This window comes from Mus musculus, chromosome 7 (genome assembly GCF_000001635.26).
Source record: "Mus musculus strain C57BL/6J chromosome 7, GRCm38.p6 C57BL/6J".
In the NCBI taxonomy this organism is placed as follows: Eukaryota; Metazoa; Chordata; class Mammalia; order Rodentia; family Muridae; genus Mus; species Mus musculus.
This window is the reverse complement of record NC_000073.6, coordinates 117,572,140-117,597,773: the sequence shown is the minus strand read 5'-3', so window position 1 is coordinate 117,597,773 and position 25,634 is coordinate 117,572,140. Positions and strand designations below refer to the sequence as shown.

The following is a 25,634-nucleotide window of genomic DNA, read 5'->3' as shown; positions in this document are numbered from 1 at the left end:
CTTCTGTTTGATCACAAGACCTTGACTGGATCTTGTCAAGACTTTGACTCACAGTAGACCTATGAAACCTCTGGGTTTGTTAAAAGGAGTCCCATCTGCTGAATTCACTCATGGGTATATAGGGTTCTCTCCACTGGCCTCACTAGGGCGGCTTGAACTCTTCCACCCCCAATATACCCCCGAATTGCTCTACAAGAGGTTGGGCAGTAAGACCAAGAGGAAGAAGATAAAGGAAGCTTAGATTTCAAACCCTAGTCTCTGATTTCTATTTGTGACTCTGATTCTGTCCCAGGCAACCAGAACTGCTGGAGAGAGCTCTCCTGTTCAGCAGAGATTCAGGAGTAAGCAAGAATTACACCAGAAATACACCTTGCCCGCAGCATCATTGGAAGGTTGGCACCCACAAAGCACTGTGCACCCATGGGCTGTGCACTCCTGTCTGTGACTACCTCTTGATGTCACAGGGATTCTTCTACCCCCACAAGCCAATGAGAGATGGAAGGGATGATGACATAGGAATGACTGAGCACAGAATTTGGGTGCCCCCATTGACTTCCAATCTTTGGGCACCTCAGCTCTGCTCCAGATCCTTGACTCACAGTATGTCTGTTAAACCACTGATCTTGACAAGGCTTTGACTCACAGTAAGCCTGTGAAGCTACTAGTAGGCTTCTTATACATCTTTCTTTTATAGGATGAGAATCAAAATATGTGTTAAATTCCCCAACAGAGGTTATGGAACATAATAGGTATGCAGTGAGTGCTTCCATGTTAGGTCTCATACAGATCGGATTTGGAGAGATCATAGAGAGGTCTGGCTACCTGCTTCCTGTCTTATCTACTTGCATTTGCTAATTTATTCAAGTACATGGTCCCCAACACTGGTACTCTCTCAAGACACAGGTTTGCGTCTATGATTAACAAAACTTATATGTCTACATAGTGGATCCCATGTGCTACATGTTACAGCCCTGTGTCCCCAAGAGGCAGAAAAGGCAAATCCTGGATTTAGCTTTAAATATCCCAACACTGTTTCCCATAGGCAACAGCTTCTGCTACACACATGCACATGTACATGCACACACACACACACACACACACACACACACCACAGGCAGAGTATGAACCCTGAGCAGGGCTGTGGACATATTCAACCTTCTACCCTTTGCTAAAGCAAAAGTCCGAACGATGGATGTCTCTGTGCAGGTCCAAACCAAACAAGAGGGAGAAATGTTCATGGCCTCATCCCCACATACATGTGGCCAGTCAAAAGGACGATAGGTATGGTTACTTTCTTGGTTGGTAAGACATGAGAAATACGGTGAGCATGCCTTTTGATGAGAACTAGAACTTGGGAACACTCATGTCTAACTATACATTGTGCATGTACTAGTTTCAACCAGAGCTTACACAGGGCAGTACTGCCATCAACAGCGGGACGGTAAAGCATGGTGTGTGAGCACACTTAGTCTGTCCATTACCCACACATGAATCTCCTTTACACACGAATCATGTCTTGTTTTCTCTTGAAACACTGTTCCCAGACTCACTCTGCCTTTCACACCTTGGGAAGGGATGAGAGTCAAGAAATAATCACTTGTCTTTTCACTCCATCAGAGGAAAGGGGGAAATATTTTGAAGGGAGGGAGAGTGTGAAGTCCTGCCTGTGATACACATACCACCCCATGGCTGTGACCAGCCAGTGTTTATCCAGAACTTGCTATGCATCAGGCTCTGTGTGTTGCCTCTGTGGGACCATTTTTCATTTTCCTCCCCCAACAATCTCTTGCAAGAAGCACTGCTGCCACGCTCAATTTTAAGGTAGAAAATTAAAGCATACACAATTGAAGTAGTATGCACCAACTCACATGGCTACCCGTGTCCAGGAGCTAACATGCCAGTGAGTCTTAATTACCTCGGAAGAGAGGCTGTACGCCCAGTAATGGTGGGCAGGGGGAGGGGGACTCAGAGTGGATACCTCAGGCTGCTTCTGTCCGTGAAGACTCCCGAAGTCCTCAAAGCCTCTTGAAAATGTCTAAAGTGGGCACTTCCACCCCACTTTGGGAAAGCTCTTAACTTTCTTATTCTTCCCGGGATGGAAGGAGTTGTTTTAGAAGCTACAGATGGAACAGCAGATGGAACGTGAAACCTATCAGAGTTGCCCAGGATGAAACCATTCATCTGCAAAATCCATATGTTTTTGTGTGGGGCGACTTCATAGAAACAACAGCAAGAGGAAATAGCAGAGCCCGGAGCACGAGCTGCCGCTAGCCTTGAGGCTGACAAGACAGAGTGCGCAGAAGAGCTGAGAGGGTGGGTGGACGCTCTGGCAATTACCTGGGAGACGGAGGAAGAGCAAGCCAGGCAGAGACACAAACACTGAGTTGTAAAGCTAAAGGAGCCAGGAAGAACACACCTTCAGCACGTGGTCTGAGAAAGACAGCTGGGGCCCTTGCAAAGATAAACAATGCAAACTCGGCTGCAACTTAGATGCCAACAGCTGATGTGCACCTTGCAATGTGCCTTGCAATGCCTGGTGCTCTGCTAGAGTCTGTTACTGCCTCTTGGTATCACATGGGTGAATTAATGTCTCTGTAAGTCTGCTGCTGCTTTGATAACTCATCTCGGATTTCCATGCTGAGCAGTCTGGTGAGAGTCTGAGCCTGCATCCTCTCAGACCCTTACCCTCCTGGGTGAGTGGTCATGGTTACAGCTGGGACTGCAATTAATGCAAAGCATTGGGGGTGGCAGCTGTGGGTATGCCTACCTGTCCTGCTTCCTTCTGCATTTTCTAGGCAGCTTACAGACAGCCCAGTCTCCCGATTTTCCCAAGAGGTAAAGTTCAAGCAGAAAGAACATCTACTTTGGAAATGGACAGAACTGGTTCTAATCCTTGCTTTGTCATGTCTTCACTGTATGACTGTGGACCTCAGTTTGACCACCTAACTACTGGGTTCTCTAAAAGGCTCAAGGAATGCCCTCCCGCAGTAGTTGCTATATACTGCATTTTGGAGAAATTTCTGAATTCAGTCCTTTATTGGAAGACAACCCCTTGCCCTATTCTTGTTTAGCTAAAGTCACCTTTCATCAGGCTCTTGTTCACTAAACTCCATCCAGTTTTAGATTTCTCAGATGCAAAATGTTCATTTTTTATTAATAATTTTGCCCATTATGTTTTCTCATATAAAGAAGTGGTACTCTCAGCTGTAGGTGATCTAGGCCCCCACAGGACATCTGGCAACATCGTCAGACATTGTGTGAGAAGAATACAGGTGGGCAGAACATGCTATTAGGAGCGTAGGTAAAGACCAAAGGCACAGATAAACACCTGACAGGGCAAGGGGAAGCCCCATAGTAAAGAATTTGCCAGCCCAAACATCAATAGTGCATGGCTTACAAAGCTTGGTCTAGAATGTTCTTCCTGCTCTTCTGTGTTCCATCCTTGATTGCACATCTTGCTCTAGAATATATTTTAGGGTCTTTCTCACTTCCTATATGTGACCTTGCCTGGGCTGCTTTAAGCAACTGCCATTCTAATAGGCTGCTTTGAGCTCAACATCAAGGTCAGATCTGTCTTTCCTCCGCTCAAAACACACTTGCATTTGGCTTGGAGTAACAGTTTGATGACATACCCCAGGAGTACTCTCTGACTCTGTGTCTAGTTACTCTATCCCTCATTATCTGTTACATCACTTCCAAGCCCAACCACCTCTTGCCCACACCAGGTATGTTCCTGCCTCAGGGAGGACTGGCCCAGCTCTTCTCTGCCATGGAACACTTTCCAAGGCAGCACCTCTAGTTCATCTTCTATTGTTATTCACAAGGCTTCTCCTGGCCTTTTTCATTAGGAATACAATGCACTCCCACTTCTGCCCTCTGCTCTCTGAATGCAATGCTAGCTGCATCTCATAGAGATGCAGGATGCTTCACTGGACAGGAAGCTGACTGCTTTTTTGTTTCCTCACTGTTGTTACGGGAAGAGGGGAGGGAAGCAGGACCCTGGAACTGGGGCTTGGAGCCGGCAACTGCCTCACCTGATGGGGTAGTCAGCAGCACTGAGGTTGATGAAGAAGTCCCAGGGCCAGTCAGTCATCTCTAGTAGATCCCGCATGCTCTGCAGGTAGGTGGACAGGAGGCTGGCTCCACCCCAAATGGTGGCCATCCTCCAGGAGGTGACTCGGACATTGTCGTACTGCCTGGAGAACTGGAGCACTTGCCGATGCAGGTAATTGGAACGCTTTTCCAAGGAGAGAGAAGGAGAAAGGAGATTAGAGAACATCAGTCACTGGACATCCCAACTCCCCCTGTCCCTTGTAGCTGGTGTGTCTGAGCACAGTGGAACTGGCTGTTGTCATGCTTGCCTGCAGTGTCTTTCTATACCAATATTAACCACTGGCTACTTAAGTTGATATTCTTTAAGCCCACTGCTGAGTTAGTTAACCAGTGGGCTTGAGGTGATGGACCTAGAACACTACATGATATTAGATGACTGCTGCATGTTATCTCAACGTATCAAGCTCAAGAACACGGGCCTATCTAAATTTGATGAGTCTTTGTGGGTAAGAGATGGGGTTTCTATGTTCTGTCCTTCAGGACCACCTCTCTTCCCTTACTGTTTCACATGGTGACTGGAAACACATCTTAGGGATGAAAATAGCCCTTTACCTCTTTGGATTCATTTAGTGTTAAAGCTATAACTGGGCCTTGTACTAGGTGAGAATTCTACCACTGTCTTAGAACCTCAACCTGTGCTTTTCTGAGAAGAATGGGGCTGAACTTGACCTCAGAGCAACCTTCCCGCCTCCGCCTTAGGCGCTCTAGGGTTCTAGACATGCACATATCTTGTGACATCAACAGATTAATGGGACTTCTAGGAAAAGATGGCTCCTGGGTCAGCAAGCCAAGTATGAGTTTTGGTAATAAGGTTGTATTAGCATACAGGCACGCCCATTGATTGACAGTTGTCTGTGTCTGCAGCCAGGCAAGGGAAGAACTGATTAGCATATGGTCTAAAAGGATATTTTAACTACCTGGACTTCTCTAGAAAAAGTGAGCTCACTCCTAGGATAGCTAGCTTCACAGATCTGTGAGGGCAGGCAGTGTGCACTAGACAGGGAAAGGACGAGGTAAAAAACAAAACAAAACACAGCACAGCTAGGTTTTGCCTAAGAAATTTGTGTGTGTGTGTGTGTTATGTTATGTTTTGGAGGAGGAAGACAAACACTATCAGCAATGCAGAACATGGTGTAAAAAGCCCATGGGAGGATCTGGAATGATCTGAGCACAAAGAAATGAAAGGAATTTAAAGCTATGGATATGCTAATTTTCTGAACTGACTAGCTCACTGTGCATACATATAGCAACATATCAAATTTTAATCAATAAATATGTGTAATTATCATGTGTTGAGGAAGATTAAAAAGACAAATAACCAAGCTTTTCTATAGGAAAAACCGAGCACCACAACGAAACATTCTGAAACTAACACACACACACACACACACACACACACACACACACACACACAAACACACACACACACACACACACACACACACACACACACACACACACAAACACACACAAACTCAGATCACTTAGGAATCACATGCTGCTGTTCTATCTCTAAACTTCAGCCTGGACTTGGGAGGTGGAAGGAAGGATCAGAGATGGACAGACAGACTGCAGAGGAAGCCCAGCACAGGGATATGAATAGTGGCTCCTTACCTTATCCACATGGATATAGTAGAAATGGTCTTTGTGGTAGATGGCCTTGAACATGCGCTGTAGCTGTCGAGAGGCACGGCCATGGACCACCAGGACAAAGGCGATTCTGACTGGGTTGGCAGGCATGTACTCCACAGCATCCTCATCCCACTGGACATTCTTGTTGGCTTTGCCTAGGGAAAACCAGAAGACCATAGAGACGAGGTTGAGGATGGTCTGCCCTTTAGAAAGTACGAACGGTCTCCTCCCCTTCCCCTGGGACAGGAACATTGATAGCATCTGTATAGAATCCTAGAGCTTGAGTCAGTTGAATCAAGCAAGTCCTAGACCCCTGTGCTGTCCATATAGGAGGTGGTAGGAGACTCTGCGGGGCTTATGTTGTTCTCTCTATGCCACAGGAGTTTGAAAAGACTGATACATACATTTGACTATGTGCTGGCTAGTTTTATGCCAACTTGACATACGCTGAAGTCATCTGAGGAGAGAGGATCTCGGGTAAGAGAATGCTCCAGAAGATCAGGCTGTACTTAATTAGTGATGGATGTGGAAAGGCCCAGCCCACTATGTGCCATTTCTGGGCTGGTCGTCTTGGGGTTCTATAAGAAAGAAGGATGAGAAGCCACGAGGAGCAAGCCAGTAAGCAGCCCCTGACTCCAGGTTCTTGACCTGTTTGAGTTCCTGTCCTAACTTCCTTCAATGATGAATAGTGATATGGATGTTGAAGCCAGATAAACCCTATTCTCCACAAGTTGCTTTGGTCATGATGGTTCATCACGGCAATAGTGATCCTCTTGTCTCTGCCTCCTTAGCACGAGGATTGCAGAACTGGCTACGTAGGTGCTGAGGATCTGCCCTTGGGTCTCTATGCTTGAACTGTAAGCACCTTACCATCTGAACTATTTCCTCAGCCCTTTATCTTACATTTTCTGTGACCCCTTCTCTTGCCCCTGCTCCGTCTACAGATGTAGGAAGCATCATCCTGATTATCAATCCAGAGGTGGCCTAGTGTTCAGGACTGGCTGGCCAGAACTTGGCACTTCCTTCGTGCAACACTTTTTGGATGGATGTTTGAGTCAAACAAGCAGTTTGCCAAGGAGACAATGCCTTTGTTTTTGTGGGAGCTAACAGATAAAGAAGTTCTTGCTGCACATCAAACTGGAAGATGGTAAGAACTTTTCCATTCCTACATGGAGAGACGTTGCCAGAAGAAACCCAACACAGAGGGAAGCTCTTCTGAGAGGCTGCTGCTGCTATCTAAGCCCTAATGACCCGGGTGAGCTCCAGATCATCCAGGCTGGAGATCTGCCACTCTCACGGACTATCATATGTTACCTTTGAAGAGCCAGATCCTATCCCCAATCCACCTGGATAAATGGTTCCAGACACCTCTTATCTCAACATCAGCCTTAGAAAATCCCCATCTCCAGGGCCAAGGCCAGTGTGTAACACCCTCCCGGTTTAGTGTGTTACAAGTTACACTGACTTGGTGCTGTCTGGATCTCCCAGACTGATCTAATCTCTTGTAGTTTAACTTTATTCTTGGCAGGCTTTGGGCTTGTGAGGTCCAGAACATTGCTATGGTTTCAGGTATCCAGACTGAGGTTGCTATGGTTTCAAGTGCCCAGAGTGTCGACTGAGGTTCCTGAGAATGCAGTCTGCTCAGCCTGGTGGTCAGTAGCCCGGGAGTGGGAGTGTGTGGTGGCGGCTACCAGAAAGCTTAGTGGCTGTCAGATGAAGGCTCTTTCCAGGGGACAAGATTAAAATGAAGGATGTTCAAAGCCAGGATGGTGACACATACCTGTAATCTCAGTATTTGGGAGGCTGAGGCAGGTGAATCACAAATTCTAGGCCAGTCTAGGCTTCATAGTGAAACCTGCATGCTTTAAATCATTCACCTATTTTTTATGAATGACAAAATCATCAAACCAAACCAAACAACCCCCCCCCCCCTGGAACCAACAGGAGTAATGTCTAAACCACAGGGTTGGGCTTTCGACTTGACACAGCCTCTCCTCTGACCTCTGCTCTGAGCAGTCTCGTGACCAGCTTACTCCTTGATTTCTTGCTTTTTACCTTACCTACACAAACTCCTTTATCTTGGGGCGTTTTGATAGTGATTCCTCGTTCCTGGATACCATCTCCCTGGAGCTTAGAATGGCAACAACTTCTTGTCACCAGCCCAAGTCCAATAAAAGATCATCTTCACTCTCCATCTCTCACTTTACCTGTTCCAATTTTCTGCACATCATTTAGCACCATCTGAAGTTGTTTATGTGTTTGCTTGTTTATTATCTGAGCATTCTGCTAGAGCATAAGGTGCAGGAGATGAGGGACTTTATCCTTCTTATTTACCATCAGATGCATAATGCTCAGGTAAAATCCAACGCACAGCAGGTGCTCTGTGAAGAACAAAAGCTTCAAGAGTGGACATGCCAGCTCTGCCCAATAACAATACCTGTTTGGAGCACTGGTCTGGCCTTGATCTCATTATTTCATTAATCGTCCTGACAACCCAGCAAGGTTGCTATTACCACCATTCTTCAGATGAAAAGCCATGGCTTAGAGAGGCCAAGGGATTTGTTCAAGGTCATGCAGCTTTAATTAGTTAAGCTGAGCTGGAAACCCAGCTCTTAAAGACCAGGCCCTTAACCACTAACTTAGACTCCACAATCACAGTAAGACTTTGAAAAGTTGACAATGGTGTTTGTTAATGAAATATTTTGTAAGTTATTGGAGATAAGAAGGCAGGGGTCCAGAGGCGTTTAAAAGGGTTAATTAAAGAATTTCTGTATTTGATGAGGAACTGACTCTAGATGACCAATAAAGTTTCATATATCCATTTATGCATAAGCCTATTGATTGCATCTACCCATCCATCCATCAATACAAACATTTTCTCATTTCATTCATCTACTTACCCACTCATCCATCTAACTATTAATCTACCTATCTACCCATTTTATATGGACAACACATATACTCTGTCTGTCTCTGTCTCTCTCTCAAACACACACACACACACACACACACACACACACACACACACACACACACAGATATACATACACACACACACATACACAATCCATTTACCCATCTACCCACTCCAACAACCTAACCACCCCCCTCCCACCTACTTCATCCATCCATCCAAACTCAGGAAACCATTCAACTCCCCATCTGACATCCTATCATACCAAATGCTATTCATTCATTCAACACTCATTTGGCCTCTAGTCACAGGCTCTCTTGCCTGAGTTGCTGAATGAGTGAATGAATGAACAAATGAATTCTGATGAAGAGTGGATGTTGTGGTAGTTCAGAGGAGCTTATGTTTCCTGAGGGCCTGCCACAAACTATGTTGGGGGCTCTGAGTCGTTTGTTATTTGGTCCTGGTTAAGAATGCATTAACACTGTTTGAGGCTTAGCATGTTTGGCATGTTTCCCAGGCCACACTGTGAAGGCAGAGGTGGGAGAAAAGGCTGAACAGCCAAGTCCAAAGACATCCTACTCTGTCCACATGTCTGGTGCCAAAGAGAGGTGTTAGGCAGTGACCAAGCCAGGTACAGTGACCCTGTACTGTCCTTTAAAGCATGTCTTGGGTATTGATGCTGATAAAACAAAAACACAAAATCCCCCACCTTTTGTAAATTCTCTTTACAGTGTTAGAGACCAGACATATTCATAGCAGAGACACAGAGTTGTGGGTGCTTCAGTTCTGGAGTAGGGAAGTGAGTGTTTGGAAATCACATCATACAAGTGAAATGGTTATCCTGTCATAAAAATGTTTCTTGTAATTTTTTTTTTCTGGAGCAGACAGTTGGCCTTAGTGCACAAGGAAGCTGTGACTCAGGGAGGTCCTTGTTAAGAAGTAGTTAAGCTGCTGGCTGTGGTGGTACACACCTGGAGTCCTAACACTTCGGAGACTGAATCAGGAGAGAGCCACCAGTTTGAGACTAGTCTGGAATACATAGTAAGGGTATGTCTTAAAACCCAAGAGCTAAATGGTAGAGTGCCAGCCTGGCATACTCAAGACAGTAGGTTCCACCCATGGGACAGAAAGAAAGAGAGAGGAGAGAGGAGGGAAGAAGGGAGAGAAGAAAAAATGGAGGAAGGGATGGAGGAGGAAGAGAGAAAGAAAATAAGGGAGGGGAGGGAGAAAAGACAAAGGAAGGAAGGAAAGAAGGAAGGGAAGGAAGGGGGGGAGGAAGTTGAGTAGCAGATTGAGTCTGTGTCCCAGGATCCTAAACACTATCATTCTGCACCATCAAACTGTCCCCACTGTATAAAGGAGGGGCATCTGTTCTCAGAAGCAGGTCAGCTGATCTCCATCTGTTGGATAGATAAAGTTGTGTGGTCAGAGTCATGTGGGTCTCTTCAGATAGGGTCTCTGAAAGGCTAAAACTCACACTCTGTCCAGCTCCCAAGAAAGAGGCAGGAACTTAACAATGTAATCAGATTCCTGTGGCATAAAATAGAAACTAAGTGGAAAAATCAGAGTGATTAGAGGCAGCCAGAGAAGCCGCGACTCTGGATGAATGCTAAAAGCCACACGGATGGGGGAGAATATCAAGTACGCGTTGGCAGTGCAGGAGTAAAGACTGAGGAGAGGAGCCCAGCAGCTCCCCTGGCAACAGGGTGGGCCACGCTAAGCCTCTTATAGCAACTCAGCATGACTCAGTATCACATGGGCTATAAGAGGACCATGCAACCCTTGGGTGTCAAGGATGGGGACAGGAAGAGAGCCACAAAGGCCAGCTTGTCCTCCATGACATGCACCTTCCTTGGCATCAATTATGCTACCCTCTGTTCAAAAGAATCAAGTGCAAAAATTCCAGAAGGAAACAACTTAGGGGTATTTCTATGACTACACTATCCAGTTATGAGTTGTTTGTATGAACTTATCATTATGCCTACACTGTAAGCCAAATGTTTTATAGGGGTGTGTGTGTAAGAAAAGAATCAGGAAGCAAGCATTCATCTCTATCTGTGGGATCTGTATTTGTAGAGCTAACCAACTACCAACTGAAAAGGTTTATTTTAAACACAAATGAGCAGGCTAGGGAGATAGCTCAGATGGTATAGTGCTTGCCTTGTGCACATAAGGTCCTGAGTTCAATTCCCCAGGAAGTGCACACTTGTAATCCTAGTGCTAGGGAGGTGGAAAAAGAAGAATGCCTGAAAGCCAGTCTAGTCTACTTGGCAAGCTCCAGGATAATGAGAGATGGTGTCTCAAAAATAAAAAAAGAAATAACAACCAACCAACAAGTAAAGAACAAAAATCTCAAGACAATGTCTGGGGAATGACACTTGAGAAGGTCCCCTTGCTTGTAAGTATCTGACACATGCATCTGCACACACAGAGACATGTGCATGCATGTACACATAATATGCCACTCTTGAACATATACAGACATTTCTTACTGTTCTACTCTAAACACAATTAGTTATACTGCATTTGGGTGTTTTGAATAATCTAGCAATGGTCTACAAGAGAAGGTTGAGGACTACAAGCAAATTCTATGCAATCTTATATCAGAATCATGGACACTCAGTGAGGGGATGGGCAGGGAGGAGGGAGTATGTTGAGGTGTGTAGTGCTATCTGGCCTCAGGCAACTTCTATATTGGAATGGGTTCCTGAAGGACAGGGGTTGGTACTGCATATATGTTCTATATATGTGCTGGGTGTGTTTGTGATTGGAGTGCCTTGGAGTGCCTTGTAGAATTTTAATCTGGAGATGAAAGAAAGACACTGGGGTTATAAAGAGATTTAAAATTCAATTATTTATCTGTGTATGGGTTTGCAAATATAAATGTAGTGCCTATGAAAACCAGAAGAAGGTATTGGATTCCTTGGTGTTGAAGTTATAAGGTTGTGAGTTACCAACATGGATGCTGGGAACCAAACTCAGGTCCCCTGAAAGAATAGGATGTGCTTTTAACTAGAGTTCTATTAACTCCCACGTAAGGATTTTAGATTTGGCCTGTGGTCAGGATAAATTTGAGATTTTAGGTGGTGTTATGTGATCTCTGCAAGCCTTTGTGTTCTCCACTCTGAATGGATATAGCTATCTATACAGACACATACAGATAGACACATAGATGTGGATGTAGGCATAGATGTCTCACCTCCCTCCCTTTTGTTTATGTTCAGTGCTGAGCACAGGACCAAGCCTGTAGCAAATGCTCAGCAAATGAAAGTGTAATTGGACCATTTCTATTTAGCCACTGGCCCACAATTGTTAGAATCAAACAATAGTTAGCTCAGCCCTGAGGGGTTCTAGAGTCCAAGGCTGGCCTGGTTCCTAACAATCTGCTCAGGTTAGAGCAGACCTCACCCTGACTCCCCTGCTCACAAGTGAACACCCACATCTAGAATGTTTCTTCCCAGTATCTGCCTCTGATCACAAGCAACTGGAAGAAGCAACTGGCCTGGAATAGACTCTACCAACAAGGCTCTCTGTTGATTCTGTTTATATTCTCAAAGTGCCTCCTGGCATGGGAGAGTGTCATTTTCTGGCTTACTTAGTTCTTTGGACTGCAGAGAAGTGGAAATGGGGTTGCATGCAGATGGGCTTGGGTCAGAAGCTGTGAGCTGGGGCACAGCTAGCTTAACATAGCGTGGGAGGCTCATGGAACGGGGTTTAGGGTTCAGCTTTTCACAGCAGAGCTTCTGGAAGATAGCCAACTTCTCTGCTCACTAATGCTTCATTGATAATGTGTGGTGTGCAGGCTGTCTCCAACCCTTCAAAGATGAGAGGCAGTCACACGTCAGCAACAGCACCATGTAGGAAGGATGGGTGTGGCAGAAGCCCTGAGCTCGTAGGCTCATCGTCAGGATCAGAAGAAGGGAGGATTTTTCCTACTAGGAAATTTTTTTTTTTCAGTGCTGGGGATAAAAACCCAGGGTATTGTACATAGTATGCAAGTGATGTACCTTTGAACTACATCGTTGGCTTTTGTGCAATTGTGTGCCTGGTGGGGGCTGTGGGTTGTGCACCTCTGTGTGTGTGTGTGTGTGTGTGTGTGTGTGTGTGTGTGTGTATGTGTTGCATGCATGTCTGGGCTCACACATATGGAGACTCAAAATCAATGTCAGGTATGTTCTTTGACTGCTCTAAACTTTATTTCTTGAGACAGAATCTCTGCCTTAACCTGAGGCTCACTGTCTTAGCTGAGGTGATCAGCTGGGAAGCACCAGGTCTCTACTTTCCCAGGATTATGGGTTCCGAGGGTCAAACCTCATGCTTGAGCTACAAACACTTACCTCATTGACTGAGCCAACTCCCCTCACCCTCTTGCAGTTTATTATTTAATTATCTCCAGATCCATGGAGGTAAGTACCATGATAGCCCCCTACTGCTGAATGAGAAATTACCCTCTCTAGTGTATATGATGCTGGAGAGAAACACTTGGGTCTGCCAGGCTCAGGACCCATGCTTTATTTTACCAGTGAGAGAAATAAAAGTTCTGAAATTTTGTGGAAAAAACTGGATACCTTGGAATTCTAAGGCGATCACGGAACTGACCCTGTCTGAATGGTACTCTTTGGATCTAAGGTTGCCATTCCTGAGAGTTGTCTGTCCCTGTGCTTCATTGTCTGTAGGACGTCCTGGCCTCTGGGCCTGGTACACAGCTAAGCTTGGTGGTGAATGCTCAGTGAATAGTTTGTGACTGACGGATGAAGGCAGACAGCTTCAGCCATGCACATATCCCTAGAGGCACACGTGCAAGACTCAGCCTGAACTCCTGCACGTGGCTGGGTTTGCTCACCCAGCAAACTGGCTGGAGGCTGGACTCTTCTTTCCTAGAGGTTTTGGATTAGGCCAAAGACCTTTCTTTGCTCTAGAGCAAAGCCTCTGGGAGGAACCAGCTAAGTGCCCAAGGAGTTCCCAACATGGCAGCTGCAACTGGGTCTCCTCCAGGTCAATGAGAGTCAGGAAGACATCTTTAAGTCTCCAGAGAAATAGTTCCATTCTGGGAAAACCATCTCAGCCTTTCTTTTTACTCTTTCTTTTCTTGTCACAGTCCCAATGAGCATACCCTATCTATCTATGTATCTATCTATGTATCTATCTATGTATCTATCTATGTATCTATGTATCTATATATGTATGTATGTATGTACATACGTACGTATCTATCTATCTATCTATCTATCTATCTATCTATCTATCTATCTACCTATCCATCCACCCACCTATCTATCTTGCATTTAAATTATGTTAAAGGACATATAAAAATGAGCATTCTGTTGGGTTGGAGAAATGGCTCTGAGGTTAAGAGTATGTACTGTTTTGCAGATGACCTGAGTTCAGTTCCCAGCACCCACACTGGGTGGCTTACACTGCCTATAACTTCAGCTCCAGGAGAACAGAAGCTTCCATTTGTTTGCCCTGCTCCCACTGAAGTAAAAAACAAAGGTGAACTATTGTAGTAAATACAGCAGAGCAGGTGGTGAAGGCATGTGGTGAAGAAGGCACATGGATGATGCAAACTTAAGTCTACCAGCTTCCTTCCCCGCCAGGATGTGTTGTGTGTGAGACAAGGTCGTAGCCGGGTGATGCCAGGCAGTCCTTGATACCCCAGAGGAACTCAAGAGGTTCAGGCAATATTCACTTTTCCTGGCGCAGGGCCCTTGCTCACTCCAGGTTTTCTGGAAGAGCTTGTTGGGAATCATTTGAGGTGGGATTTTGGAGGAGTCATCTCTCTGTTAGAGGGAGACATCTGTGTGGAAACCACCTCTTGAGTTTTATTTTGACTTTAGCACAGTAAGCATCTACCAGGCTGTTTTTCCAGCATTCCGTCACAGTGATGCACATAGAAATGATCTGTTTCTAGATCACTGACTCAGGCTCAGAGAGGGTGAGGCTCTTGCTCATGATCACAGAGCCAACAGACAGACAAGAGGTCAGGCTAGGGTCTGCCTTAAATCTAAATATGCATCACAGCCAGGCTTTGATGAACAGGAGTCCAGGCAGCTCAGCTCTCACTACAGCTCTGTGTTAAGCACACCTGAAGCCCAGATGTCCATTCTCCAGTACTTCTAACCACTACCTCCTCTGGATGAAGTTCTCCAGCTTGGCTGTGTTGCTGTGTGTGTTACAGATGGCTCTTTAGTGTGGGAACTGTCCTAGGCAGTTCCCGCCTTACCAACTAGATGCCATGAGTACCTGCCCAGTATGAGCAAACCAAAAAGTCTCAGCTCATTATCCAATGCCTGATGGAGTTGCAGAGGCAAAATCTTCCCTAGTTGAGAAGTAATGACCCACAGCTATTTCTAAAAGGTGGTCTTCGGATAGCAGCAATACCAAAGTGAAGGGATTTGTGCAAAATGCAAATGTCAGCCCTCGCCCAGGTCTCCCAAGTCAGAAACTCTCCAGTGTGTGGAACAAAATCTGAGCTGTGATAAGCCCTCTCCCAGGGTAGTTATGACAAGGGTAATAGAAAACCACTGGTGTAGGTCCAGGATTCTCAGCCCCAACCAGCATACCAGAACCATATGGACATCCTAATCAAAGCACAAGCAAATAAGATCTAGAAAACAATGCTGGCCTTGAATCTAGCTATGAGGTGGGCAAGCCTTTTCCAGCATGTGCAAGGCTCTGGGCTCATTTCTCGGTACCACAGAAAAACAAATAAAAGCAAAAATAAATAAAAAAAAATCTTTCCTTGGTCTCACCCTGACAAATATTGAATTAAGTACAGTCCTATGTTGAGTGATGATACTTAGGTGTAGGATGGGCCATTCACACACAAGTCTGTAGTCTGGTAAGATGACACTCTCTGGGGAGGCTTTAACATTCCAGTTTGTGTAAACACACTTGGTGGTGGTTGTAGAGCAATGAAGGCATCTAGTGGTCATGCAAGGGGCCCTTTGTGAAGCCTGAGATGACGTTGGGTGCTTGGATTGAGCCTTCCTTGGAAGTTCTCAGGTGGCAATAATGTGCTCAGACTTCCTGGCACCTACCTTTGATGCCCTATATTTAAACAGTCACATCTCTTCTCTCCAGACCCCTCCTCTACCTAGAGTCTATGTCTGGTTCACCCTTAATCTCCCCCCCCCCCCCACACACTACCAAAAAGAGTCTCCCTCTACTCTCTGACCAAGCACTCAGGACATTTTCCTGCTCACTGATTTTCTTTCCCCCTATTCAAGTTTGGAGTTATTAAACCACAGCCCGTGGCTGCGCCGTCTTATTGATTTTATTGTGGAGAGCCCAGGGATATTCTAATGATGTACGGCTCAATAAATGGAAACTGGTGGGATGGATATTGATGGCGTATGGTACATTTCCCCGCAATTCACCAGGTCCCAGTCACTTGGCCAGCTACACATCATCTGTGAAAATGCTTCGTTGCAGCCCATGAGATCTGGTCTACCTTGCTGGTGTGGCCTTTTCCAGGCACCAGGGATGAAAGGGCCATTATAATAAAAATCATGTGATACTCTGTGCCCTGCTGGGTGTGTGATTTTACATCTGCTCCCCACACTGCAATGGTGGATAGAACTGATTACCTCCATTTCCTAGATAAGGAAACAGAGACTCAGAGCAAGTAGCTCGTCTGGCCTGCAGAACTGGGATACAAATCTCATTATTAGGCCTAAACATCCATGTTCAACCATGTAAGAAAACAGCCAGATTTGGCTACCTAGTCAATTTGAAGCTATGTGAGACATCTTCTCAAACAACAACAACAACAACAATAACAAATTTGAGGTTGGAAAAATGGGGCAATTGGTAAACTACCCATAATAAAAATCTGAGAATCTGAGTTCAGATCTCCAGCACCCATATAAAACAACAACAAAAACAACAACAACACCCACAAAAAAACAAACATAGGGTGTGACACCTTGTGCTTGAAGGGTGGAGAAAGTAAGGTCCAGAAGGTCACTGGCCAGCATAGTCAAATCAGTGAGAGACCTTTTCTCAAAAGGTAAAGGTGGAAAGTGACTGAAAAAAAAATCTGAAGTAGACTACCAGTCCATACATAGATACAGACGCATGCAGACAGAGACAGACAGACAGACAGACACACATTCCCACATGGTCAAGTGCATGCATTCACAGAAATAACTATGCATGTTACAGATCATACACATACACACCGGGGAAGAAGAGAAAGAACTTGGTGGTTCAGTACATATTCTGGCTTCCCTCCGCTCAAGCACTGCTTGTCTGGCGGGGCCACTGGAGTTTAGAGATCACCATGGCTGAGTAGACAGGGCTGGCCCACACATCACAGGGCATTTAGTATCACTAGGCTCCCAAACAGCTTCCAAGTCTGCCCAGGGGACAAAGAGTGACTAGAATGGGCCAGGTAGATGCTGCCCTGGGCTATCGGGGAATAATGTTCATTGCAAAAGCTTTTGCTCCCAGAAAGGAGAGATTTGTCATGGTAGACTATGCAGTGGTGGTCATTGCGACTCTTACTATGCCTTCCAAGGGAGGGCATCTCCTCTATGTTCTGCTCCAACCTTGCCTCCATCACACTATTTCAGTCCTTCTTTCCATGAAGCTACCAAAGAATTTAGCATTATGAAACCCTTCTTCTGTTCCCCAGTGCCAAGGAAATAGGATCGTTATCAAAGACACCATCAACAGGAATTATTGGGGCGTTTCTGATGCTGAAACCCATGTCATAAAGCCTACCATGTCATGGTGCTGGAGATGTACACTCAGTTAAGGGGGACAAATGGGTTAAAGGAAGTCAAAAGGGTGGAGTCCTGGGTTGATGGGATTGGTGCCCTTATTAAGAGGGCATACCAGACGCTTACTATCTCTAAGACAAGGAAGGCAGCTATCTGCAATTCAAGAAGAGAGTTCTTGTCACAACTCAGACCATGCTGGCACCATTGACCTTGAACTATAGTTTCCAAATATTGGGATAATGCATCTCTCTCCTTGAAGGCGCCCATCATCTCATGTTCTCTTGTTATGGCAGCCCTACCAATCTAATTACTATTCAGTCGGGTATAGACACGGCCTATGGGCTGCCGACTACAGAATGATTGATGAGGTCACTGGACAAGAGTGAAGGAAAAGAATCTCCATCCAGAGGGAACAGCATAGGCAAACATCCTGTAGTGCACACCAGCATGGTAGATGAGAGGAAGGCTCATGTGGTTGGTACACAGAGACCAAGTAGAAGCATCGCATTGGACAAGAATGGCCATACAGGAGCAAAGTTATTTGGGGACTTGGGAATCATTCTAAGGACTGCATTGAGAGCTCCTCCACAGACTCATTTTCCACAGTGGTGAAATGGAATATGGGCAGGACCCGTTTTGCCATTCCCAATTGCCATCACACAGTGCACAGCTTTGCAGCAAAAAGTGGGGAGCAGGCACGAGGCAGGGGTTCTGTGCAGCCTTTTGCATCCTGTGGCTCAAGGTCTTGCTAATGTGGCTACAGCTCCAAGATGCTCTTCTTGCCTTTTGACCCAGAGATGGAAGCTTCCAGGTTCTTTCTGGAATTGTTCGCAGCTTGACATTTTCATCTCTGTCCCCTCTTTCCTCTCTTGAAGGGACTCACAGACTCAATAAATACCGACTGAACTCAGCAGTGACTCATCTGTTTTTATTACTCCGGGCCTCTCGAGGAGCAAACAACTCTTATTTACTTCTCAGGGTAAGGGTTTTGACAACAGGTTTATTTTCTCCAACTCTCCAAGGACTAAAGGAGTAACACTCGAAAGTTAACAGTACATTAATTAATGCCAAATTGGTTGGAATTTTCCTAATAAAAATCCTTATAGTAATCACATTATGGGCCATTAACGCTGCCTCCTGATCATAAACTATGAATATGCGCTGCAGGTGCTTGCTTTTTAGCTTTTTAAGAAGGGACATTTCCCCACACTGGCAACCATTTGTCATGTTAAAGCTGTCACGGTGCCCAACTCAGACTGGAGTCTTCAAGCTCTGTTCACTTTGGGCTGGTCCTTAAGCCAGTCTCTTCCCATCTCATTGGACCCTTGCAAACACTTGCAAGTGAACTCAGCATGTCTGCTGTATAAAGGGGGAAACTGAGACACACAGGGAGTGAGTATGGAGCTTCAGTCCAGGCAGCCTTGTTCTAGAACTACCTCTACCCATGGCCCCCATGAAACCAGAGTGCCAAGTGAATCTCAGCATCAGGGTCCTCTGCGAGGGCCCCACCATGTGGCACCTGACTTATGAGCTAGGTTTATTTCAACAGTGATTATCCACAGAGGCCAACCCAATACACTGGCTATGTGCCCCCTTGTGTTTGTTTTTCCCATCAGTGGACTTCCAGGATGTCAGATTGATAATGTTGGGGACACCCAGGACATACTGGGTGAGTTAATGGTGCAGAAAGAAATGGATATTGAAGTGTACACTTGAGAAAGTTTGTGGTAGCAGGACATCCCAGGATCCACTTCTGTCATGGCTATCCTGGGTGGGGCTGGAATGCACAGACCAAAGACTGCATGAGGGGAGCTGAGGTCCTGGGCTAAAGACAAGGGGGAATTATTATTATTTAACCACGAGAGCTTCAGCTCCTTCTATGAGTGCTTTTACTGGTTTCTTTGATTTCTCTGTCTATATTGTCACACTCCTTCTGTGTCTGTGAAGATCGCACGCCTTCCTGGGACTGACTGTGGAATATGGAAATATAGACTGCAGAAAATTCAAGCACATAAGACAATATTAAAAAAATAAGAAAGAGGGTCTGGTGAGATGGCTCAGCAAGTGCTGTCAAGTTTGACGATCCGATTTTAATTCCTGGAATCTACAATGAGGAGGAAGGAGAGAAGTAACTCAAGCCGGTGCATATAGCATGCAAATGCACACATGCACCATGCAAATGCACACATGAACCATGCAAGTGCACACATGCACTATGGCACTAGCTAATGTATGTACACATAAATGAAAAAAAAATTATAAGAAGAAAGAGAAAGAAATCAATATCCTGGTTTATCTAGCTGTTGAACATATTAGAAACAGTTCTACATACAGATTATACATGTATGAATATATGTAATATATCTGTATACATTTCAACTTGCAGCATGCCTCCAGCCCGCAGCAATATGCTCTATGTCTTTTCCACATAGATGAATACAACCCCCTCTCTTTGCCCACTTTTTCAATATTCACAGAGCAGGTACTGTGAGCAGCTGCCCTGTCAGGTGCTAGGACACACAAATGAATGATCTGATTTTGTCTCCAGGAAGCCTAGAGTCTGGTGAGGCTGGAGTGTGGAGGGCAGGTGCCAGCTGCAAAGAAGAAGGATAGGGAGAAGGCAATGCTTCTAGGGAAGTTTCCAGAACTTTCTGAGGAAGCCAGAGTGAAGCTAAGAGCTGAGGCAGGAGGAAGTGGGAGTGAGGTAAAGAAGGTATCACAGGGTGAGGTTGGGAGGGGGATGTGTCAGTGGGTGGAGCACTTGCCTTGCAAGCGTGAAGACCTGGGTTCAGATTTCCTGAACCCAAGGAAGAAGTTGGATGAAATGTTACCTGTTGATCATGGTGATGAACCTGCGTGATGCGAAGCAGGGCAAGGTAGAATCCTGGAAGCTAGAGGGTCAGTTAGTCTAGCCTAGTTGGTAAAATTCTAGGCCAGTGAGCGTCAAAGATCTCAAATAAAGGGTACCTGAAAAATGCTACGACACCCAAAGCTGTCCTCTGACCTCCACATGCATGTTTATGTGCACATACACATGTACATACAGGTGCACACACACCCTCATGATCACGCACAAACACACAGAAGCCGCCATTGCACAACAGTGATGAAGACATCACTGAAGAAAGGGAAGATGGTTTTAGTTTAAAGAAAGTGAGCGAGAGGAGAGGTTCATGGTGTGTGTGTGTGTGTGTGTGTGTGTGTGTGCATGCACACACGATACTTCTGCTTAGATGCACACATGATACTTCTGCTTAGATTTTGGCAATTTCCTGTAATTTGGCAATTTCCTATACTGTAGAAAATTTTGTAGTATAATAATCAAAACATCCCGAGCATATAGTTAATGGCTTCTTGGTTCTTCCTTGATTGGCTTCAAAGCCAGGAGCCTCTGTGCCTGGGCTGTACTAGGAAAGAGTGTGAATTGCAAGCTATGGCTCTCAGACACATTCATCTATCTGCAGGTCTCACCTGCCGAAAGATCCCCATTTGCCTTCTGAGGTCACACCCAAGCTTCTGCTGGGCGCACGCCTCTCAGAGATGTGGGCCGGATTATTCAATCACACTGTGCTCATCTTGCTCCCAGTCCAGGTCACATCTGTCCCCTCAGCTCATCCTATGTCCTCTGTCTGTGAAGGTCACACTCCTTCCTGGGACTGACTAGAGTGCACCACCTTGGGTATCCCGAGGGGTGAAAGCAGGCGAAGGTTACTGCAAAGGTCATCTTAGGAAGCTTCAAGAACAAAGCAGCAGAAATTCATTCATTTGTTTGGAAAATAGCCACATATGCCGTAAGTTAGCTAGGCCTTGCTCTGGTTTGACTATGGCAGGTCCCCCGTAGGCTCACGTGTTTCAACACTTGCTCTTAAGCTGATGACACAATTTGAGAATAATACAAAGGATGGGTCCTTTGTATTATTCAGCTGGAGTCATTGGTCAGGGGCAGAGCTTAAAGATTATGTCCACTTCTGTTTTCTGCCCAAGGCTTCTGCTTGCTGGTCCATAGAGATATGTATGACCACTACCTCAAGGTCCCATTGCTATGTATGGAGCTGCCCTAGATGTTGTGCCTTGCCACCATAATGAATGGCATCCTGTAACTGTGAACCAACGCCAACCCTTTCTACCTTAAATTACTTCTGTCATTATTTGGTACCAGCAACAAGAAAAGCAATAATACAAATGTGGGTGTGTGGTAGGGTCAGGTGGAGGGACAGTGCCATTCATTTAAGGGACAATTATCAAGAACCATTACCAGGTAACAGACTGGAAAGTCAGGCAGTGGACCAGCCTCTGCACAGCCTCTCCCAGAGAGGCTCTTACTGAATGAGGAAAGGCTCAGTGAAGCTGTGCCTCACTTTGCACATTCAGAGCCACTTCTGGCAGCCAGCACTTGCCTGCGGTGTTTGCAGTCACTGGTTTGAGAGTTCCTGTCCCATCATACTAGCCTTCCCAGCACAGGGAAGAATGACTTTCCACCTATGGCTTGGGACCCTTTTCTAAAGAAGGAAAGACCTACTAAGGAGCTAGAGAGGAGACAGGTCACAGATCACCCGGAGAGAAGGAAGCCTTGATCTTCAGACAGGACGGGGTTAAGCTAAGACAACCAGCGCCCCTGCAGCTTCCAAAGGCTATCAGCAGTGACAACAGCTTCAATTAAATTAAACCTAGTCAGCTCCACGAGGAAACAAGTGTAATGCTAATTTCATGGGTGTATCAATGTGTAAACCTAACAGATGATGCTTAAATGAGGAAGGCAGAGAGATGACATTTGGTTAAACAATGCATCAGTGGGCAGGATTTGTTGAAACTGCCATTTACAAAAAATAGGAACAGGAGTGAAAATTGGGCAAGCTGTCACCAGGGCCAGCCACCTAGGTGTGGCGTGTGTATCTGTTTGTCTTTGTCAGTATGTGTGTTCTGTGTATTTGTTATTTGTGCATTGTGTATATATATGTTTGGGTATTTGTGTGTGTGTAGGGGTGTGCACATATGTGCAAGGACCCACATTGAGTGTCTTTCACGACCACTCTCTGCCTTACTTTTAAACTCAAGGGCTCTCACTGAACATGGAGATCACAGATTCATTCAGCAAGGCTGGCCAATGAGCTTCAGGAATCCTCTTCTGTCCTCCTTCCTAGTGTTGCAGTGTGTGCTACTATGTCAGGCTTTTTGTTTGGATGCTGAGGAGCCAAACTCAGGTTCTCATACTTGAGTGGCAAGAGCTAAGCCATCTCCCCACACTCCTGGACATTTTTGATAACCTGTTGTTACATGTGTGTTATGGTCATACGAGTTGTCAACTGTGGTTTTGGTTAGCTGGTTAGCTGCATTCTCCTTTATTTAGTCCCAATTCAAACACAAGACACAGGTGCCATCACTATATCCAGGTTGCTTCTATGGCTATTCCATCTTATGCTCTTGGGTCTCTCTGATGGTGACAGAGGTGACAGAGGACATCAGATGACTTTGATGAACACAGATCCAGTCAACTGGCAGGATAAAAGGTAGTTATCATTTCTACACATGTTTGAGAGATTGAGTCACAGGACTGCATCCAGATGCTAGATTCCATAAGGAGAGAACAGAGTTTCTCGAAGCTACCATAGCGTGGATGCTCTAAACCAGCATGTCTTACATAGGGGCAGTTGAGTCCTTCCCATCCCACGGACATTTATGAAGTCTGGAGAAACTTGTAGGTATGAGAACTGAGGGAGTCAGACTTGCACACAGACCTAGAGGAACTGTCGGACTGTTGACTGCCGAGGCGTCATGGCTGCAACAGCAAGGGCTCAGCTGGTCAGCAAGTCAGGTGCTGAGGCTGAGATCCCATCGCAGAACCGTGCATCTCTTAATAAGTCATGGTGGGAAACGAGCAAAACTACAGGTTCCCGTGTTCCAGTCCTGACTGTTTTCAGAGCCCTCTCTAGTGACCAAGATGGCTGCTCTTCCTGTTGGTGAGTATCAGGAATACCAGGGGGTGGGCAGGAATGGCAGGCATTAGGAAAGCCAACAGCAAATGATGGTTAGGATGTGGATGAGAGAAGCTCTTCTACACTGTTGGTGGAAGTCAGAATAGAACCTCATCAAAACCCCTATGAATAGACCTACTAGATGATTCTGCTGTGCCTCTCCTGTGTGTTTATTGGCAGGACCTGCAACTCAACATATTGAAGAGATACTCATACATTAGTGTTTGTGACCACCCCATTTGCTATTGTAAAGTTCTAGAGCCAACCTGGAGCACCCAAAACAGAGTAGTGGATCAGGACACACAGTGAGGGTGGTGTCTGCAGAAAAGTGGATGCAACTGGAGAGAAGCCAGCCAAGCAAATTAAGTCATTCTTAGGATAGCAGGTACCTCATGTGTTCTGTCCAAATGTGTGTCTGTCTGTATAACACTATCCTAGTCCCGTACCTGCCTAGGTACAAAGGGGAATAGTGGGAGGGAAAGAGAGACAGAGAGGACTGGAGGAGGGCATTAGGGGGACTATGCTCAACATACAATATGTATTTGTATGAAAACTGAAAAAAAAAGAATACATTAAGGAAAAGAGAACACCAGTGCGAGTGGAATGAGGAGGTGATGGAAGTCTGCAGACAACTCTTCAACTGCTTCAGGGTCAGCATGAGGCAGCTGTGGCAGTTTACAAAAAAGGGCTGACATTTGTTAAGTGCCTCTCTCTGTCTCTCTCTAGCAAGCCTTGAATTGCAGGGAACATATTCTAAGACTAACCTGTCAGCCAGTGACAACTAAATTACTAACCTTGCCTCCCCCTCTGCCCCATATCCCTGTCAGGTACGCAGCCACGTTCTCAGAGAAAAGCTTCCTGGAGAAGTGTTCTCAGCCCCGGGAAGGTGACCTTTCTGCCAGAATAAACCACATGATCACACGTGCTTCGTGAAGACCCAAAACCTTGGGCTCAGTTGCAAATGTGCATGCTGGGAAGGAACACCATCTGACCAGAGCAGCCAAGCAGAGTTGTTGGGGTTCCTGCCGATTCTGCTCCTGCCTTTTCCTTGGCACATTTTATAACCTACTTCCCAGCATGCCTTGCAGTTGTGTCTGGCCAAGAGACTGTGCTTTTGCCAATAAAACAGAAGTGCCGGAGCTGGCATATCTTCTAGACTTGAATGCAGACACCTCCTGTGCACATGTCATGGTGTTTCCTCCCCGGCAGGATATAGAGAGAACACAGAAACAGGTGCCTCAAAAATGAGGGGTGCAGATGTGCTCTGCTTCATAGGACTTTCAGGACAGCTGGTGGGCTGGGTATGGCTCCCTTTCCTTAGGAACCCTTGGATTAAGAGAAGCTTAGTCTTACAAGTAGAGTGCCAAATTTCCAGAAGGAGCCCTGGATTAGACATACTGTCTGCCCTGCATGGTCTCATGTCATGGCCAGCGATTCTGATAAAACACACACACACACACACACACACACACACACACACACACACACACACATACAGAGAGAGAGAGAGAGAGAGAGAGAGAGAACAAATATGCATGTACAAACATATACATAGCACATACAACTAGCCCTCTCCATAGCCAACCAGCCAGCCATGGAAATACAGTGTCCACACTGAATATTAGGTTTTTCTTGTTATCCTTCCCTAAGCAATACAGCCTAATGATTACTTACATAGCATTAACATTATACTAGGTATCAAAAACAATCGAGAGATGTTTCTAAGTATACAGGAGGCTATGCATAGGTATAATGCAGATGTGACATCATTTTATATAAAGATCTTAAGCATCTTTGGTATCCACAGAGGCGTTGGCACAAATCCCTCGAGGATAACTGTGCATACAAATGTTCATGAACACACATACATATGTGCATATATGTCATATTAATATTAGCTTGAATGAGGACATATATACTTACATACATGTATACACACATGTCTATGTCTCTGAAATTCTCACTATCTTGTTAAGTGCCAATGACTTCTTGCCTTTTATCCATCATACGTCAGTAATTCCCGCCCCCCCCCCCCCCGCTTGTTCCTCTTTTGCAGGACCAGTTCCATCAATTGCAGGGTCCAACACATAAAAATGTGAGGGTCTTGCTAAAATTGTATTGGGAGTTGCAAGCATGCAGAAGTGGAGCCCTAGACTCGGCACAGGTCCCTCCTTGAGGGTGTCCTGTTGCTGCCTGGGGCACAAAGTATGCAAAGCTGGGCTGTTTGTCTGCAAGAACGAGTCAGCCAATCCAGAAAGTTTGCTGACAAACTTTGTG

The 25,634-nt window shown here is 45.6% G+C and overlaps 1 protein-coding gene across 1 annotated transcript in view; it reads right to left on the bottom strand.

Moving 5' to 3' along the window:
• Nucleotides 1–25,634, bottom strand: part of Xylt1 (xylosyltransferase 1) — a 286,652-nt gene that overhangs the window by 69,857 nt on the left and 191,161 nt on the right. The window contains exons 4-5 of the mRNA NM_175645.3: nt 5,728–5,900; nt 4,035–4,237 (exon numbers count right to left, since the gene is read on the bottom strand). Coding sequence (NP_783576.2) covers nt 4,035–4,237; nt 5,728–5,900 — 376 coding nt within the window. The remainder of the gene's footprint in view (nt 1–4,034; nt 4,238–5,727; nt 5,901–25,634) is intronic.